The 21,765-nt window shown below is 38.5% G+C and overlaps 1 protein-coding gene across 2 annotated transcripts in view; it reads left to right on the top strand.

Moving 5' to 3' along the window:
• Window positions 1-21,559, top strand: part of LOC131069473 (heme oxygenase 1, chloroplastic) — a 145,434-nt gene extending 123,875 nt beyond the window's left edge. Inside the window, exons 3-4 of one of the 2 annotated variants that reach the window (XM_058004909.2) lie at window positions 21,078-21,185; window positions 21,269-21,559. In XM_058004909.2, the coding sequence (XP_057860892.1) occupies window positions 21,078-21,185; window positions 21,269-21,361 (201 nt within the window). In that variant the 3' untranslated portion in view covers window positions 21,362-21,559. Of the gene's footprint in view, window positions 1-20,785; window positions 21,018-21,077; window positions 21,186-21,268 lie in introns of those variants that run through there. The other variant, XM_058004910.2, reaches the window with a different exon arrangement.
• Window positions 21,560-21,765: the final 206 nt, after the last annotated feature.

Raw genomic sequence — 21,765 nt, 5'->3', positions numbered from 1 at the left:
GACTCACAATCGAGATCGATCGTATCCAAGGAAGGAAACACTTTGGCTTACCTTTCAGAGGAGGCTATAAGTGAGGCTCTCCATCTTCCAGAGCATAAAGATATGATTTACAAAAGTTTAGAAGGAGCCAAGTCAATGTATGAGGATGATCCCGACACTTGCCTGAATCTCATCAATAAGAATTGGTTGCTCAAAAGTCATCCTCACCTGAGCAAGATTCCCAACACACCACATAGGATCGACTTCCAGGAGGAGTACAAAGATTTGATAACTTTGCTCAATCGAGTTACAGGGGCTCCTCAGGCCTTCTACTTCGAAAAGTGGATGTTCTACTTCATCCAAGTGATAGTCCAAGGAAAAGGAACGATTCATTGGGCTAGAATTATTAGCCATTGTCTGGATGTGCAGTTGAGAAGGCTAAGACCTACTAAATCATTCCACATGAGCTCATATGTCATATATGCCCTGATCCGGAGTTTCGAATATGCTGGGCTACCTCACAGAGGAGTGATCGGAAGAGGACCCGGAGAGGTGAGAGTTTGTGACTCTTATGTTCATTTGCATCATCCTCCTAGAGGTGACTACAAGTTAGTCGATGACACCTTCACGATTAACATCACTGGGATATTGCAAGGTGGGATTCATAATCGACTATCTCTAGATGCACAAGAGCTTGTGAAGAAGTATGGTGCATGGTTCATCTAGTTTCAAAAGTTTACATATATCAGAATTCATGGGTGTCCTTCACCTCCCTACATGTTGCTGAGGTATCCAACAGACAGGATAGTGCTACTTGAGGTGACTAGACAGTTGGCAGCTTATGCAAAGGCATCCAGACCAAAGAAACGAGACTTGGACTCGGCTCGGACTCGGCAAGGCCGACTCGGGACTCGGCGTCAGACTCGGCTCCAGACTCGGCTGGACTCGGGAAAGTGAAAAACTCAAGAAATTTAGAGATTTTTAAAGATTTAAAACTTGTTTCAGACACCCTTTATTGAATACACCTTAAAGACACAAAAACATCATTAAACTCGGCTCATTTGATTACATACACAAGTATACATCAATCACATAAGCATAAACGCAAATTGTAGCTGAAGAAAATAAGAAACATAGATATATAAATATTGTCAAATGTATACAATATTACAAAACTCATGGAATAAAAAATCCATGTCATCATATGATCATCATCAAATGTTTCATACAAATACCAAAGGTAAATAGTAAATACTAAATACAACTACAAGTGTACAAGCCTATGGTTGAGAGGGCCATGCACCCTCTCGCCCTGGCCCCCTGCGAAGGCGTTTAAAGTAGGTCCTGGATGATTCAGCAGCCATAGTCGCTCCCCGTGACACCATGCCATGCTCACCAACATCAGGAACGACTGTGTCATGCTCACCAACATTAGGAACAGGTGTGTCACTCTGAGTCTTAGTATTTCCTGTCTCTGCTCGTGCTCTCTGCTCCTCCTCTGCCATGGCTATAGCCTCAGCCTCTATATCTACCTGGTCGATCCAATCAATGTCATCATCACTAAATATAGCTGTAAGATTCCCAGGAGTTGTCTGATTCTCATTGGCCCACTTTGCTTCAAGATCAACCTCATCTAGAATGATAGGAGACATGTCAACTGTTGCATTCTTTCTCATTCTCAGGCGGAGGTTGTAGTGAACAAAGACGAGATCATTCATCTTCTCCACAGATAATCTATTGCGCCTCTTGGAGTGTATGTGCTCAAACATACTCCAGTTGCGCTCACAACCTGATGCGTTGCATGGTTGGCTCAAGATATGAATGGCCAACTTCTGAACATTTGGTGTCTCTGGGCCAAAAAAGTTCCACCAATGATCTGAGTTTGAAATGAGAAAAATAAATAAAATCAGTCTCACTCATGAACTCATTTAACAAGTTACAATATAGTATTGAATAAAACTAAAATTAAGCCTAACAATTTATTTTTACCTGGCATCATAGTTGTCCTACCGTCTTTGGCGACAGGACGAGAGAAGGTCTCCCCTTGTGCATCTGAGAACATCTATAGCTCTCGAAAAAGGTCTATCTGAGAAGTACCAGCAGGTCCCATCTTCTCCATGATTGCATATAGCCCATTAAGGACCTCCGCATCAGCCTTGAAAGAAGGGATAAAACGGAATGCCGGATTCAGATAATAGGCTGCCGCATGGATGGGCCTATGTAGCTGATGATGCCATCTCCTATCAATGATCTCCCAAATGGGACCATACTTGCTCTCATCTACTCCATAGACGAATCTGATGGCCTCCTTCGCCCGATCCATGCCGTCATATATATAGCCCATTGCGGGCTTATCTCCATCCGCAACTCGCAACAAAACCACCAAGGGCTTAACAAACTGCAAAATTGAAAATATTGTGTAATTTAGAAAAATGAGCAAATAAGAGAATACATATAATAAGTTATAAAACATGAAGCTAAATTGTAGAATTTATAAAAAAATTACCTTCACTATCTCATCACAAGGGACCCAAAAGCCTTGCTCATCAAAAATACAGTTTGCCATCTCTATCCCTGCAGGGGTGGTAGCATAGGATGAGGAAGACCACTCCTCACCAACAATCATACGTCTCAAGGCAGGCTTAGACCTAAGCATGGACTGCAATGTGAGGAAGTTTGTGGCAAATCTTGTGATTCCTGGACGATGCAACTCCTTCTGCTCTGTGTATTGTCTCATAAGAGCCAACACCCATGAATGATTATATACAAATTTGCAGACATTTTTTGCCCTTTCTACACATCTCTTGACCCATGGGATTTTTCCAATATCCTCCAACATGAGGTCAATGCAATGAGCAGCACATGGAGTCCAAACTATAGATGGGTGCCTCTCCATCAATAGTCTACCTGCAGCAACATAATTTGTTGCATTGTAAATTGTAATTAATGGAGGTACAAACTACAAGATAGTAATTAATTTGCAAACAAAATTAGTTTGTAATCAAAAGTTTACCCGCAGCAACATAATTTGCTGCATTGTCGGTCACCACCTGTACCACGTTCTCCTCACCCACATCTTCAATCACCTCCTCTATCTGCTCACATAGGTAGGTGGCATTCTTGCAATGGGCGGAGGCATCAATGGACTTGATGAAAACGGTGCCCCCTTAAATAAAAAAATAAAGCTAGGTCAATTATCATTCAATAAACCATTAGATAAAAAATAAAAAATTAAAGACTATATGAAACTAAAATTAATCAATCACCTGCGGAAGAAACAAGAAAATTAAGGAGAGTTCTATTTCTCCTATCCGTCCAACCATCAGTCATGATGGTGCAACCTTTAGTGCTCCATATGTGGCGTTGTTCATCTAAATCCTTTTTCACATCATCCACCATTTGAGACAAAATGGGTCCCCTCAAATCACCCTCACTAGGGGCTTTGAACCCCGCCCCGCATATGGTAATGGCATCAACCATTTGTTGCCAATAAGGAGACCTGTCGCAAAGAAACTCAATGAGATAAGTTAAGTATAAAAATTAAAACAATCAAAGTTATCAAACATAAAAGTTAGTAAAACATTCACCTGGCTACAAAGAATGGAATACAACTGTAGCTCCAAAACCTGCCAATTGCCATTTTAGCAGTATCATGGACCTCGTTCCAACCCATGCCCTCAAGCGACGGTTGGGACCCAGGAATAGTGCGAGGCACAAAGAAGGAATCCAACCTAGATTTACGAATCCTAGGTTCAATGGTAACATTCCCACTACAACTACTAGTGGTAGGAGCATGAGAAGTGGCGGTGGCACTGCCACTTATAGAAGCAGAAGCAGAAACGGAAGCACCAGCAGTAGCACACTGAGTGGGACGATATGGAGGTAAGGAAGAAGGGCCTCCAACACAACCTAACTGTGTCCCTCTTCCTAAAACTGTCTCTCTCCCAATGGCCGCTTGATCCTCCTTTTGTTTCTTTTTTCTTTCAATCTCCTCAACCATTACATAACAATCACGTATGGCCTCAGAGACTGCTTTTAGGCATGGTTCGGCATCATGTCCACGCACACCAGCAATATGGTATTTCAGCCTATATATACCTCCATGGAATATTGTTTTGCAAAACATACATTTTGTTTGCGCCTTTCCTTGCCCTGGAAAATCCTCATGATATTTCCAAGCAGGGTCCTTTCTCATGGGGGGTCTAGAAGCTGAAGTAGACATTTTAGGATAGTTTTGTGAAAGTTGAAGTTGAGGCAAATAATAAAGTGAAGTTTGTTGCAATAAAACATTACAAATACAAAATAAAATTAATACATACATTCAAAAAAACTAAAGTAGGGTTTGTAAATTTTTTTTAAAAAAATTTGTAGGGTTTGTCAAACCCTACAATTTTAAAAAAATAAATTTACAAACCCTACATACAACCCTACATAGTACAACTACATACTACATGCTACATACAAATTACAAACATACAAAAGATCTTGCATACAAGAAAATGTAAAACTTTCAAAATAAATGAATAGAAAATGGAATTTTTGCATATAAGAAACAAAATAATGTTAAAAAAAACAATCTTACCTCTTACAACAAGCTTGAAATGAGCTGCAAACTCTTCCTATCCAACTCTTGATGCACCAAATCGAAACACAATGCAGCTCCAATGTGACAAATTGAAGAAAACTTGAGCTTCCTCCTTGCTGGTTTTTCTTCTATGCACCCTTGTTTTTCTTCCCAACTCACTTTACTCTTCCTTTTTTTGCAAGTGAATGAAATGAAAGTCACTTTTAGGGCTAGAAGACAATTAACATTAAAAAATGGATTTAAAAAAACTTTCCAAACTATTTTTTTTTTGACTTTTTAGTTGTGCCAACGCCGGCCAAGTCTAGGGCTCGGGACTCGCCGAGTTTGGCGATTTTGGGCCAAAATCGCCAACTCGGCGAGTCTGGCGAGTTTACTCTCCAGACTCGGTCGAGTCTGAGTTCGAGCCCCTAGGACTCGTTTGGCCTGACTCGGACTCGGACTCGCCGAGTTTGGGCGATTTCGGGCGAGTCTCGTTTCTTTGATCCAGACACAAGCATGGACATGGAGTTCCCGTGCCCATCATATTGGGGAATTCAGTTGAGGTATGTCCTAATACTCAAGCCTTGGAGGATGCAGAGAAGGAATTGGGTTTATGTTCATTCACATTCTTTGCCTCGAGGGAGAATTTTGATCCTCATGGTTATATGGAGGAGACAGTTGGTAAGAAGTACAGACACGAATTTCAGGTAGAGGACTTTTGGATGAATCTCTCAAGTGATTTAGAGGTTAAAAGAAAGATGCATTCCAGGCTACCCTTAGATCTTATCAGGAAATGCAAAGTTTATAGGGTAGCTGATCAAGCACAGGATAGCGGCAGACATCTCCAGTCATCTTATGACAAAGAAGACAAAGCAGTGAAGATAGATTGGAATGAACCTGAGCTTTTGGACTTGAGAGCTTTGATGGCTCCAGTTTTGTCATGTACTCGCAGATGGGTGGATGTACAACATCAGAAGCTAAGAGAGCAGAACATACCAATGACTTTTACTTTGGAGGAAAGACCAGAAGAAGGAGGAGCGAGCGTAAGTGAAGACAATTCTCATCCTAGAGGCACAAAGAGAAAAGAAAGACCTGAGAAAAGAGAACCCTCCAAGAAGAAGCAAGGGGCCAATCGAGATCGCTCATCAGGCACATCTTCTCGACATGGAAAGAAGGCAAGTCAAGCTGAAGGACAAGAAAAGACGGTGCCTGAGGTTGATGAATCTATGGAGTACATGGTATAGAATGATAAGCCTGAAAAGGGGCAAACACCTCAGCATTCATCAAGTCAATCTCCCCAAGTTGATGAGCTACATGAAGAGAAGAATGATGATGAAGCGAAATCTCCTCTCCAAGAAGATGAACCATTGCCTAAAGAAATACAAGTAAGAGAGACGAGATCTGCCATTCCGGATTGGTTAAAGGAGAGACTGACGAGGGTGATTGTGATTGAAGATGAAGAAGATGTAACTGACTTAGAGAGCTTTATAGGAAATTCTCAAGAAGTAATGGAGAAGAAGAAGGCCACCAAGATGTCCAAGGTGATCAGAGATGAGACAGGATCCAGGAAATTGCAGATAGCTGCACCAGTAGTGGACAAGTATGAAGGTGAAATTCTTGCAGAAGAGTATGATGTAGAAACATTTGAGCTTGGTCCGCTCACTACTGAACAAGCAATGGATGAGGCAACCGATTCATTTGAAGCACTTAAGGGCAAACTTAAAGAAGAAATGGAAAAGAATAGGAAGCTTGAGAGAGAGGTCGGTGCTTGGAGAGGTTACTTTAGCCATCTCAATCAGCGCTTGGGACGTCAGGATCCAGCAGTATCTCCTGTGCAAGCACTTCCCCTTGAATTAGTTGGCGAGGCAGAAAGAGTCAAGAGCTTGGTTCAGCTTATGAGCTCTTGGATTGACAAATCCCACATGGTAGCTGTTGAATTTACAACAAGAATGATGAAAACAATCCATCGAGCTATCCAGGTCCTTGAGATCGTCCACAATCTAATGATAACTGTAGCCACTTTCGCTCACACTAGAGATGTTATCATTTCTGTTCTGCAAGTAATCAGGCAAACACCAAGGAAGATCCTAGCACAAGAAAAGATAATGGATGGAGGAGCTCACAACCTACTTCAGTGGTCAACTCTACTCTAGATGAAAGAGGTTCTTTTCGAGGACATCAACACCAAATGCAATCAAGTTGAAGGCGTCATCCATCCAATTCAAGATAAGGTGTTTGAAGTGTTGTGTACCATTCTTGGCAGGCGGATCGAAGTTGAGACGGATGTAGACCTCCAAGAGTTGGAAGAGAGAGTCAAGGTCATCTTTTGCAAAGATGACAATGTCATCACAGATGAGCAGCGGGATCTAATGTTCACTACTATGCTCCTGATTGAGAAGATCAAAGAACTCGAACCTGGATGGGAAGCTGCTCTTCTCACTGCCTTTGATCAGATTATCCACTTGGAGGAACGCATGAAGAATCTTCCTGAGATTCCCATTGTTGAAGGAATTGTGTCCAGATTCGTTGCATATGCTAAGAAAGAACATTGGAAAGGGAACAAGGTTCTAGAAGAAAGGTTTTTATAGAATGATGTGGCATCTTAATTATCATTGGTCTATGTTTCCTCGACTTTTGTGCCAATTAAATATTTGGCTATGCATTTAATAATGTTCATCTAAAAAGGGAACTTTTTGTAACAAACCCTAATTAGGGTTTAGGTGTCAGAATCTCAGCCGTTGATCTTCTTTTGATCTGGGCCGTTCATTGTAATTGAGGATGCTATATATACCCTCACTCATTTTCATTTTGTCATTAGAAATTAGATGTGAAGGAGATAGATAATAGTTAGAGCTTTGGAGAGAAGAAAGTTATTTTGTAGCAAGATTGAGTAGTGAAGGAAGAATTTCGAACAATTGTTGTCTATTTTAGCTTTGAGATCAATAAAATATTGAAGTTATGGTGTTTTATTGCAATTCTTGTGGCTATTTTCATGGTTGTTTACTTTCTTGAATCATTCTCAGTCGAAGTAGTATTTAAGTTCGAAGGACTAAGTGTTGCGCTTGATCTTTGGTGAGATTCACGTTCCAAACCACTAGCTTCTTACTGATTGTAAGAACGCCTTGTGTGGTCAACTGGAGATATTTAGATTGCTTGAACCTTCAATCATTATTGAACTATTGATATGTATCTTTATGGTAGTATCTATAATTCTTGATGATTTGAAAATCACTAATCACCTTAGAAGATCGCATCAATTCCAGTAAAGTTGTAATTCCTTGGCAATATTGAAATTGGTAGAATCTTACCAAGTCTAGCCTACATTGAGTCACTCTTAGGATTAGATTAGAATTCATCTCTTGCAAACCCTATCTTTTGATCTTTTTTTGAGAATTTGTTAGTATTAGGAAAATTCCTGTTCCTGCAGTCAAGTAAGAGTAACACAGACCAGCTTTCCAATTGCGTAAGACCCCTTGAAGAAACAACATTCACAACGACCATTGGAGCTTATCCACACGTAGAGATCCTACAGCGAAGAACCTTGAAGTCACCCTGATTGATCCTTTTTGTGATATCTTCAACATTCAGAGGCTTTATTCAAGAGAGGATAAGGTACCTTTGGGTATTTTATTCTGTGTTTGATAGTGTACACAATACACGTCAATAGGACCGTTGGCCAATTCTGAGACCCGTTGGTCAATTAGAGGCAGAAATTAGGGTTTCCTATTTTCTAGGAGGATGCCTTGACAGTTTTGGTGGCTTGCATGTTAGAGTTTCATAGTTCTGATTCTGGATTCCTTCTGGGTTTTCAGAGAGCTTCGCGATGGTGTGACATGCAATTGAATCTGAGGCCTTTTTCAAACTTACCATTTTTAGTAAGTGGGGGCGAGGACAACTTATTTTTCTAGGTTTTATGGGTTTTCAGAGAACCTCGCGATGGTGTGACATGCAAACAAATCTGAAGACTTTTTCGGACTTACTATTTTTAGTAAGTTGTGACAACTGCTCAGAATGTGGTTAAATGCATTTGAACACACTTACTATTTTTAGCAGTATGCTATTTTTAGTAAGTGCTATTTTTAGCAGGGTTTTAGCAGTTAGTTCAGATGGCTATTTTCGGTAGGTCAGTTTGAGCAGTTGGTCTTCCAACATTTTTGGAGCTATTTTGGCAAGTCTGAGCTTATGTTGGGCGACTTCATGGTTGAGGAAAAATATTTTATAAATGAATCATTTATAAGGCATGATGGACGCCTTAGAAAGAAATAAGTTAATTTTATGAAATAATTCACTTTATAACCTTGGACGCCATAACACACTTTATTGATATTTTTATGAAGTTTATTTGCTACCTTGAGGGGGTCGATTAGTTGGAAAATGTTGTTTAAAGTTGGATTATAACTTAAGGCAATATGGATGATTTATTAAAGGGATTGCTTAAGTTATATTAAAGTCATTTTCTCAATTATTTGTTGGGCGCTCACATTATGTGTTATTTGCATTTTAATAGAGTGTCTTGTCTAGGCAAAATGGAACGACTTGGTGAAGGGATGAAATGAAATGCAAATTAAAGTGAATTTGAATGTCATTGTTTAGTCCCACATTGGAGAGAAAAGGAGGTTCGATTTGGGAGAAGTTATAAATAAGTGCCTTGGCCTTCATTTGAGACTATCCATGAAATTTGTATAACGAAGTGCTGTCGGAATCGTGCCAAACTTGTGCTTCGAAGTTGTGAGCTTCCTAGCCTGTGTCAGTTTCGTGCTTGAGATATAGTAGCTAGCTGTGGAGAGACTATTTCTCATTCAGAGGAATAGATAGATCATATTGAGAATGGATTGCATTAGTTGGTTTTCTTATTTCTGTGTGAGTTTGTGTGTTTCTTGGTTGCTGGATGGCATCATGGCTGAAGCATATTTTCACTCCTAAGTCTCCGTGCGAGCTCCTGCTGACTCTGGGTATTGGCTTTGATTATTTCTATGCACTGGGTGATGGAATTTGTAAGTTTTCAGCCCCTAGTTTTGAGTCTTCAATTTTTAAATGCAAATCGTACCTTTTCAGCCTAGCCGTACTTTTTAGGGGGTGCATTGGGATGCGTACTGTTTGTTTGGGGTCATGTTGCTGCTATATTCCAGTTTGCACTTGGTCACTCAACGCATATTGTCAGTTTGGGTGTGTTGAGGGGAGATTTGAGTGAGTTTGGAGTAAGTTAGAAGCATTTTGGTGTGGATTGGTGTTGCTGGTTATGCATTTCCAGCCTGCTGTCTTTATATCAGATTTTTCGAAAGTTGGATTTTGAGTGAGTTCTTGAGAGTGAATTGTTTGGGTTGTTAGAGGATGTTTGGAGTTCGTGTTGTAGCTGCTAGTTCTTAATTAGCACTTAGTTGTCAAATTCTATATTCATTGTAATGCTAGTTAGTAGTACTAACAACAACATTTTGTCTTTCTGCTATCCCCCTGCATAAGTGGAAGAGGCTGGCCTTTCTGCCTAGTTTGGATAGTGATTCTAGTAATATTGTAATCCATGTTTGCATTGTAAAGTTGATTAGTAGTACTAACAGCTATATAGTTGGATTGTTACTCTTGTCCCACTACATAAGTGGAAGAGGCTAGCTTGCCGCCTTCTTATCTATTGTAACACTGTCCTCCCATTGAATAAGCAGTTGAGTTGATTGTAATTTTATTTCTAGTCCTCCCACTGCATAAGCGGTCGGGTGATTTTTGTTCTTTCAATTGTAATATTCTAATTGGCTGGTTGCACCGCCATACTGTTGTAGAAGTTCTTACACCCGCTGGATAAGCGAAAGGGGCTGGCTTGCCGCCCAGTATTGTATTTGAGATTTCATTTCCAGCAGTTATTTGAGCTAACGATCCCCTTGACACCGTATGCTCTCACCCTCCCATACCGGGCTCTCAATGACCAGAAAGTGAAAGGGTTACTTTCAGCATTTCGTTTTTGCGCAAGTTTGATTATTCTAACCTTAATGGGTGAATCTTGTTGTCTTAAAAATAAAAAAAATTAAGGGGCATATTACACCCTTGCTGCTGCTCATTGCTTTTAGGTTGAAATTTCAAAACACAGCTGAAAGTGCAAATACAAAACAAAAAGCCCTCTCGAAGTATTTGGAGCTTTCAGAAAACAAAAAATTAAATGAGCAAATGAACAAGGGATAGTAAACTTAAATGATGTAGATTTGAGGCTTTCTTGCCTTCTTCCTACTGTTCTTCTCTTTTCTCACTATTGCCCTCTCTCTATTGTCTTCTTAACAAGTTGGAAAAAATGTCAAAATAAGTAGTTTTTAGTTGTTATTGGGGCTATTTTAGAGTTAGGGTTGGCTTAAAGGGGTGTGGGGTCCTTGTGGGCTCCCCATCCCCCCCCCACCCCCCTTTTTTTTTTCAGATTTGTGTTTTTTTTTAAATGACTGAAATATGGCTGGGCCATAGGGGAAGGTTAGCTGTCCCCTAACACACCCAAGCGTTTCCTAAAAAGAATATAAGTACCTACTACGTTTCCTTCTTTTTTTTTGGCAAATTTGAGGATGGGGTGCAGATGTTTCCTACCCGTCCCCACATGCCCAAAACATCCCCTATGGGGGATGGAACCAAATTTGGCAAGGGATGCATTTGTGGGGAGCATAGCAATATAAAGAATCCCAAACAAAATGTCCAAGGATTATCTTGGAAACCCTTATAAGGGAGAAAAACCAGCTTTATGGTAGTGGCAAATACCCTACAACCTATATTTAATGTAGCAATTTACCAAAACAATAGGCTCCTTGGATGCAAGCTACCCGTTACAACCTATATTTAATATGCAAGCTACCCGTTCCTTTGACCAATAAAACTTAGTTTATATCCTCACATGCCCCAAACACATGCTTTCTATCTCTTTTGTAAACTTAGACTGCTAGAATGGTTCTTTTTGGCCTTAGAAGAATTCCTGCATTTGCTGGTGGTGATACTGTGTCTTTTCATTTTGTATTCTGAGCTATGCAGTTGGGGGTCACTACTGCAGTCACAATTTTGACATGGACGCTACTGTGATCATAGTGCCATCCTTTTACAATTTTTTTGCTCTGTTTTATGACAGCTCCGTTATGTCTTCTGTCTAGATTTTGGATCCTTTTTACGGTTCACAAAATGTCATGTCTATATACGCGTTTATTACAATTTTTCGTTATCCTTTATGGATCAGGATCGCACCGTCAAATCTGACAGTACAATAGAAGATCCCTCACACGATGGTCATGTTAGACTGTTCAAATAACCGGAAGACAACTGAGAGGGGGGGGAGGGGGGTGAATCAGTTGTCACAGATTACCGGAACCATTAGCAATTAAAAATTTAATACCGGAATAGCAGTTAAACCAATTAAGCATAAACAATAATCACAGATAAATATCATCCACATGACACCAAGATTTATATGTGAAAAACCCGGTAAAGGAAAAAACCACGGTGGGAAGCCTACCCATAGTCAGAGAATACTTCTACAATATGTGAATTACAATTGAGGGGCCTGCACTTGTAGGAAGGCCAACAACTTATAGCGCACTGCTCATCACAAAAAGAGCCTCACCGACTATATAGAAATCCAGACTACAATCCGGAGAAGTGTTGAACTACAAAAGATAAAATCTCCTATACCTGAGTATAGTTTCGGTTAAGCTCAATACCAGAGGACTAAATCCTCTTACATAAAACCAATTTGATCTCCAATGATCGACCAAATCCTCTGCTTGAATGATATTACATTATTCGCACATTACATTCCTTTCCCATTCCTATATATGATCTACAATGAGATCTTACATCTATATATATATACCCTCGACCATAAACAATTAGGTCGGCCACCAAATAATAATCTAATTACCTAATTACAAATCATGTCGGCCTTAGACCAAACAAATAATATCCAACACATAAGACATCCTGGAAACATATGTCCAATCCACACGTTACATTAAAGTCGGTCCATAACCTAGATCAACCGGGACCCAGTATAGGTCCACACGCTACATCAATGATCTCCATCTGCCAAGTCTTGAACATGATCACCAACAGCATCTCGAAGCTCCACCAGAAGCTGCACCAACACCACTTATGCAATTCATCAAAGATCTTCATCAAAAGATTTGCCAATGAAACCCTCGCCGGAACCAGAAACCAAGCTTCTAAGCAAACAAGATAGCATTCAATCATCAAACCAAAACCAATTTACTGAATATGAACATGAGTATCATGAATAAGCCAATTCCATAACCAAACTATACCGGAGCCTACCAGATCATGCCGGATCCAAATCAACCAGAAACCACTCAACCTACCAGGACCAAAAGGGTGTCGGTAAAGCATCCAAATAGCTAGTGTTGGCATCAATGACAAAACATCAATGCAACACAATCAATTCCACCAAATGGCCAACAATCTCCCCCTTTGGCATTGATGGCAACACTAGATGTGAAAAACATCTAAGTACCAAGAAATGCCAACAAGTCTCCCCCAATGGAAGATAGGCAACAGTCTCCCGCATATAGCTCTGAAATAAAGACCAAACTCCCCCTGTGAATAATATCTCTGTAAAGCTCTAGATTATACATGTATCTCTCCCCTTTACTTTTTCTTTTTAATATCTCTCCCCCTTTTACTTTTTCTTTTTCACATCAATATCTCTCCCCCTTTGACATCAATGCCAAAAATATGACAAAAATATCAAAGCAAAAACATAAACCACTGAATCACAAAGCTAACTACTCCCCCTGAGCAGTAGATCCCCACATTAGTGCTGGAATGAATAGTATCTCTGATAATGCATACCGGACTGATGCCAAACCACATCAATCAAGTCTCTACCGGAGGGGCAGAAACTCCCAATCTGTCTCTCAGGTACTCAAACGATTCCTTGGGCAAAGGTTTAGTGAAAATATCTGCAATCTGCTCTTTAGTGTTCACATAAACCAATCTAACTTCATTTGCTTCCACCTTTTCCTTCAAAAAGTTGTATTTGATAGATATGTGCTTTGTCTTAGAATGAAATACCGGATTCTTTGATATATCAATAGCAACAAAGTTATCACAGTGAATAATTATTAGTGCATCACAATCCACCTTTATATCCTTCAACATTTGCTTCATCCATAAACTTGTGTATAGTTAGTAGCAGCAACAACATACTCAGCTTCAGCAGTAGATAAAGAAGTACATGACTGTTTCTTGCTGATCCATGAAACCAACTTCTTTCCAAAAAAGAAAGCTCCACCAAAAGTACTTTTCCGGTCATCAACATCTCTAGCCCAATCAGCATCTATATATGCACATAAAGTAAAGTCATCATCCTTAGGGTACCACAAACCATATTCTGATGTACCTTGTGAGTATCTAAAAATCCTTTTCACCGCACTCTCATGATTTTCTCTAGGATCACTCTAAAATCTTGAAACAATACAAACAACATTCATAATGTCCGGCTTAGTTTGAGTCAAATAAAAAAGACCTCCAATCATAGATTTGTATCTTGTAGGATTTACCAGTGTAGAAACATCTTTTCTTGTCAATTTCTCACTTGTAACCCTAGTAGTACTTACCGGTTTAGAATCTCCCATACCAAATTTCTTCAACAATTCGTTAGCATACTTAGTTTGATAGATAAAAATACCTTTGTCAGTTTGAGTAATCTGCAAACCTAAGAAAAAATTCATTTCCCCAATCGTAGACATCTCAAATTCTTTCTCCATATTTTTTAGAAAATTCTATGCACAACTTATCTTCACCTCCAAAAATAATGTCATCAACAAATACTTCAATAATCAGTATATCATCATCAGTGATTTTATAATATAAATTACTATCAGCATTACCCTTAGTAAAACCAAGCTTCAAAAGATATTTATCCAACCTTGCATACCAAGCTCTGGGTGCTTGTTTCAATCCATATAAAGCTTTCCTTAACCTGCAAACCATGTTTGTATCATCTGATAGTGAAAAACCATCAGGTTGCTCAATATAAACTTCCTCATTAAGATCCCCATTCAAAAATGCACATTTAACATCCATCTGATAAACCTTGTAGTTTTTATAAGTAGCATAGGCAAGAAATAATCTTACAGCTTCAATCCTAGCTACAGGTGCAAAAGTCTCTCCATAATCAATTCCTTCCTTCTGAGAATATCCTTTACAAACCAATCTAGCCTTATTCCTTATAACTTGACCATCCTCATTCATTTTATTCCTAAAAACCCATTTAGTTACAATAACATTTTTATTTTTAGGCCAGGGAACCAAAGTCCATGTGTTATTTTTCTCAATCTGATCTAATTCTTCTTCCATAGCTTTCAACCAATATTCATCTTTACATGCTTCAATTATTGATACCGGTTCAACTTGTGAAATTAAACATACCTCATTAGTTGCCAGTCTTCTTCTTGTCATTACTCCATTGCTCTTGTCCCCAATGATTTGATCTTCTAAATTATTCAATCTCACATACCTAGGAGTCCTCCGACTCTCTGTTCCTTTTCCCTGATCTTCAGTCATTATAGAATTCTTTGATACTGCCGGAGTAACTGGTTCAACACTTTGTTTTGGTAAAGGTGCTACTGGTTTAGATAGAATCATTTCCACTGCCGGTTCCTTCTCATAAACTCTGATTTGACTTCTGTTCAGCTCATCTACTTTGACATTAGCACTCTACACAATTCTTTGCAATCTCTTTTTATAACATCTATATGCTTTTCTCTTATTAGAATAACCAAGAAATATGCCTTCATCACATTTAGGATCAAATTTGCCAATTATATCATCTCTCCTGATATAACATTTACCACCAAAGATTCTGAAATACTTAACTGTAGGTATATTGCCAAACCATAATTCATAAGTTGTCTTACCGGTTTCTCCTTTGATATGTACTCTGTTGAATGTATAAACCGCTATGCTTACTGCTTCTCTCCAGTAGATATGAGGTAGACTAGCTTCCATCATCATTGTTCTAGCAGCATCCAAGATAGTTCTGTTCTTCCTTTCCACAACTCCATTCTGTTGAGGTGTCCGGGGAGCAGAAAATTGTCTTCTTATACCATGCTTCTCACAAAAGTTATTAAACTCACCGGATGTGAATTATCCACCATGATCTGACCTCAAACATTTAATCTTCAATCCTATTTCAGTTTCCACACTAGCCTTAAAGATTTTGAACTTTTCAAATGCCTCAGATTTTTTTTTTAGAAAAGTAACCCACATCATTCTAGAATAATCATCAATGATTAGCATGAAATATCTATCACCTTGAAAACTTTTAATTCTAGCAGGGCCACACAAATCAGTATGAATAAGATCAAGAACATCATTTGATTTATCTTGTATACTCCTAAAAGAGGTTTTGACTTGTTTACCCATTTGACATTCTTTACATACCGGATTATAGGGCTTCATAATCTTAGGTATATCCTTAATTGCCTTAGTTGAATTGATCTTTACAATGCAATCAAAATTCACATGACACAGCCTTTTATGCCATAGTCAACTCTCATCAATCTATGTAATCAAACATGTGTTCTCACCGGAATTCAAATGAAATATGTTGTCTTTTGTCTGTGTATTGGTTGCAATCTCCAAACCAGATCTGTTAATGATTTTGCATTTTCCATCCTTGAACTGTAATTGAAATCCCTTATCCACTAATTGTCCTACACTCAAAAGATTATGCTTTAAACCTTCAACATAATAAGCATTGTCAGTATTGTTCTTACCATCCAATGATATAGTTTATTTTCCTTTGATCATACATGCTTTGTCATCTCCAAATCTAACTAGACCGCCATCAAATTCTTGCAAAGATAGAAACTTCCCTTTATCTCCAGTCATATGATGTGAACAACCGTTGTCAATTACCCATTCATCCTTGTCTTCAATTTTAGTAGCAAGTGCCTTCTCTTCAGGTACATTCTCTTCCAGTGCCGGATCATCTTTCTTGATAGCCAAAAACACCCATTCCTTCCCATTGTCGGAACCACTAGCAGATTCTTCTGCCGGTTCATCATCAGAATCAGTAATGCCTTCCTCATCCGCTATGTAGCATGATTTGTCTCTGTTTTTCTTGTACTTATACTTGTTCTGATATCCAGGGTTAGGCTTAAAAGATCTTTTGACTCTTTCTTCAAATCTTGAATTCCTTTCAGGACATCTAGATGCAAAATGACCAATCTTATTTCATGCAAAACATTTAAAAGGTGTTTTTCCTTCATACTTACTTCCTATCGGTCCTTTAGGTACTCTTTTAGCAAATAGTGCTTCAAGTTGCTCAAACTCATCATCTTCTCTCTTCATATCTTCTAATTCCTTTGCATATAAAGCTTTCCAATCTTGCTTACCGGTTGCAGATGTAGATGCATGAAAAGCAGGTTCAGTCTTCACAGCTCCAGAAGGTCCAAATTCTTCAAGCTCAAAAGCAGATAATTTTCCAACCAAGGTATCTTTGTTGACAGATGTATTAGCCATTGTTCTCAACTCATTAATAGCAGTTGCCTTCATTTTGTAAGCCAGTGGTAGGGTCTCAGAACTTTAGAAACAATTTCATCTTCGCTCAGAATTCTACCACAACGTTGAATTCCCATAACAATCTCTTTTACCCTTTCCATGAATGCAGTAATCCCTTCATCTTCTTCCATCTTCAGGTTTTCATATCTCACCCGATAACCATCAAATTTAGCAATCTTCACTGTAGGGTCACCTTCATTAAGAGTCTCCAACTTATCCCATATAGCCTTTCCAGATGATTTGTCGGTTAATCCCATTATTTGCTGATCGGAAAGTGCACACAAGAGGGCTTCTCTTGCTCTACAATCATTCTCAAGCTCCTTAGCCAGGTTTGCCGGAGGAGGATTGCCATATCCCGGATTATAAGGTGTGACACCATTCTGTGTGATCTCCCAAATCTCCTTGCCAAGACATCTTAGATGAGTCTCCATCCGAATCTTCTATACTATGTAATTTGTTCCATCAAGCCTAGGAATATCTCTCTGAAAGATAGCTCTAGATGAATTGGATGAACTTGAACTATTAGATGTCATAGGATTTTCCTCAAGCGGTTAAGCTTTCTGCAGAGAGGACCAAAGCTCTGATACCAATTGTTAGACAGTTCAAATAACCAGAAGACAACTGAGAGGGGGGGGAGGGGTGGGGGGGTGAATTAGTTGTCATAGATTACCGGAACCATTAGCAATTAAAACTTTAATATCGGAACCCAAAACATTAATATTGGAATTGCAGTTAAATCAATTAAGCATAAACAATAATCACAGAATAAATATCATCCACATGACACCAAGATTTATACGTGGAAAACCTGGTAAAGGGAAAAACCACGGTGGGAAGCCTACCCACAGTCAAATAATACTTCTGCAGTAAGTATGTGAATTACAATTGAGGGGCCTGCACTTGTAGGAAGACCAAGAGCCTAGAGCGCACTGCTCATCACAAAAGGAGCCTCACCGGCTACATAGAAATCCAGACTACAATCTAGAGAAGTGTTGAATTGCAAAAGATAGCATCTCCTATGTTTGAGTACAGTTCCGGTTAAGCTCAATACCGGAGGATTAAATCCTCTTACATAAACCCAATTTCATCTCCAATGATTGACCAAATCCTCTACTTGAATGATATTACATTATTCGCACATTACATTCCTTTCCCATTCCTATATATGATCTACAATGAGATCTTACATCTATATATATAAACCCTCGACCATTAACAATTAGGTCGGCCACCAGATAATAAACTAATTACATAATTACAAACCATGTCGGCCTTAGACCAAACAAATAATATTCAACACATAAGACATCCCGGAAACATATGTCCAATCCACATGCTACATTAAAACCGGTCCATAACCTAGATCAACCGGGACCCAGCATAGGTTCACACGCTACAGCAATGATCTCCATCCGCCAAGTCTCAAACATGATCCCAACAGCATCCCAAAACTCCACCAGAAGCTGCACCAACACCACTTATGCAATTCATCAAAAACTCTGCTAGTGAAACCCTCGCCAGAACCAGAAACCACGCTTCTAAGCAAACAGGATAGCATCCGATCATCATATCAAAACCAATTTACTGAATATGAACATGAGTATCATGAATAAGCCAATTCTATAACCAAACTATACCGGAGCCTACCGGATCATGTCGGATCCAAATCAACCAGAAACCACTCAACCTACCGGGACCAGAAGGGTGCCGGTAAAGCATCCAAACAGCTAGTGTTGGCATCAATGACAAAACATGAACGCAACACATAATCAATTCCACCAAATGGCCAACAGGTCAATCTCTATATTGCAATATTAAATGGTATTAAAAAGGGATACATCATTTAGGGTTTTCCCTCTGTACATACTCAATGGGAAGAAAAACCTACTTAACCCATGACTAAACCCTTCATGAATTCTTGGTATTCAAGACACAATAGAATTAATAACATAACACTTAGAGGTCAGGGACAAAACATCCTTTAATAGAAAGCTAGTGATATGCTGTACATAGATGCACAACACATTTGAAGATTGAATCACAATAAAAGATGACACATTTAAAGTTTGAATCACAATAAGGGACGTAGATGAAACTAGGCATCTCAAAGTTTAGGGGGAAGTGTACCATTTCAGGAACTGCTTTTTTGAAGCTTGTAAATGATCTCTCAACAGAAAGTGGAGTGCATAGTTTGTAAGGATAGGACAGCTCTTATGCCTTGACTCAGAGAGCTAGTACAAAATGCTGCACTAAATGGATATACAAATTTCTCTGTGCTAGGGAAAAAAGAGTACTGCTCATTAGCACTTTGGTGTAATATCTGTGCCTGGAAGGCAACAAGACAGCTGCATTTAATTATTGTAGGATAGCAACACAGTTTTGGTTTCCTACAAAACTAGCAGTCTAGTATTGCACTTGGCATTATTTATGATTTTGGAATAACCATTAAATTTTAAAATTTCTATGAAGTGACTGCCAAGAAATCCAAGTAGTCACCCTGGTCACTAGGAAGATCAAGTTAGGATTATTTCAAGGACAAGGACGTAACAGTAAGGGGTTTACTAAGGAGAGAGTAATACTTTAGTCATTCCAGGAGTTATTCCTTGACTAATTCAGAGATACTGGCTTGATTTACTAATCAAATGTCAAAAATTAAGTGTATGCCAATCAAAGGCATCCATAATGGTACTGAATTCAAATACTTAACAAGTAGATCTTGCAAAGAATTGAGGAAGCAAAGTCCCAAGCAATTGCAGTACAAGATGTACAAGAACTATTGACAATAGGCATAACGATACAAATTCAAAGCTGAATCTGCATGACTGGAGATACTGGTTTTCATTTTTTATTAAATGCTACTTCACATAAATAGACTTTGTTGATCACAAGATTCTCTTCTACCAAACAGAACTGGATATGGCTTTCTGCAGGAACATAAATGACGAAGAGATGTGATGGCAATGTAAGGGTGTATGTTGACATAAGGAGGAAAAAATAAGTAGTAAATTTCATTTTTATAGTCTACTTCGTTTTTGATATCTGGGACTTCATTTCAATTACATATTTTTTCATGATAGATACTTGTCACAATCCTCAAGTATGCTCATATATGAACTGAATTATCTCAGTAAATAAGTATTGACTATTGATTGCCTAGCTGCTTGGGTCCTCTTGCATGTTTGGTATATGATTTGCATCTTGTTGTTAATTATTAGATGGATTGAGATAAATAAAAGTAAACATTCATGAGACTATTATGGAAGTAGCTTGTAATGTAGTCTAGATGTGTTTTTTTTTCCAAATTAAAAGTAATCTGACCAAAAGTCTCAACAGATAATGTTTTGTAAGCTTTAATTTTCTAAACCCTGCCCATACATTATTTTAAACCAAACAGAAAATTTATCTGAGAGGTCACATGAAAGAGGTCCTCTCACTTAAAGGTAAACAGAGCCAGCATCTCTGCTTTTGCACTATTTTTCAAATAGTTACCATCCTTTAAAAATTCTGAATTCCAGAGATAATATGTATAGTCTGTTTTCTTAATCATTAAATATTCAAGCTCCTGTAGCCGCAAAGGAAAATGATCTCCATTAAAAGGTAATTTGAGCCTCTCTTTAGAAAGAAACAAAATTCTAACGAGTCACAATTTCTCATATTTTTGTAACAATGATTATGGAGCATCTAGATTACTAGGGTACCTTGTCAATGCAGGGAGGGGCAACAAAGGTCTGCCATATTCTGCTAAGATCTGCCAACAAAATGTTCTAGCTGTTTTGCACTGTCAGAGGGTATGTAAGCCAGTTTTTCTGGCATGTGATACAAGCACCATCTGTGAACTCTGTAATCTTCATTCTTGTTTTAACCACGAAGCTTTGGCGAATAAGTAACCGACCCAATACTTCATGTTGAAAATAACAATCACCCATTTCATTGATTTGCTTTCAGCTTTTCATTTATGCATTTTATAATATATACTGTATATAAATTTTAAAATGCCATAAAGGTTGCAAAGAAATTATTGGATGGAAGAGAGCTGGAATTTTATAAATGGGATGGAGATCTTTCTGAAATGCTAAAGAATGTGAAGGAGAAGTTGAACAAAGTTGCTGAGGTGAGATTCAGTGGCTGCTTCAGAAATTTATATTGAAACTTTTTTATCAGTATGTTCTTACAAAAAAAATTGTGTCTTGCCAGGGCTGGTCTCGTCCAGAGAAAAATCAGTGCTTGAGAGAAACAGCAAAGTCTTTCAAGTACTCTGAAAATATTGTTCGGTTGATTATAAAATAATATATCCATTGATGATGGAATTGTAAAGTACTATAAACTTATATAATGTTAGTTTAGCTTTCTGAATTTTTCTTATGATATGTACAAGTTGCTTCGTTAATTCTTTTGAATAATTTTTTTTGAGTTTCTTTTGTATTGATGGAAAATATCAGATTGATGACGCAAAATATTCAAGGTGCCAATCTCTATATTCTTATATTTACACTTGCATGGTGAGGGAATTGGCTGTTGGATTATTTGTCTTAGATGTCAAAGTTTGTCAAAGGCATATGAAAAAGAATGGAATTGATGTCAAAGAGATCATTAGTAAGCTCCAAATAAACATGTGACTAAGGATTCTGCTATTGATAAGGACCGGCCTCCCTCATATTGACGAGGGCCAACCCACATTATTATGGCGTCCA

Source organism: Cryptomeria japonica, chromosome 11, assembly GCF_030272615.1.
Source record: "Cryptomeria japonica chromosome 11, Sugi_1.0, whole genome shotgun sequence".
In the NCBI taxonomy this organism is placed as follows: domain Eukaryota; kingdom Viridiplantae; phylum Streptophyta; class Pinopsida; order Cupressales; family Cupressaceae; genus Cryptomeria; species Cryptomeria japonica.
Note: the sequence above shows the minus strand (reverse complement) of the source record. Positions and strands in the feature narration are given on the sequence as shown.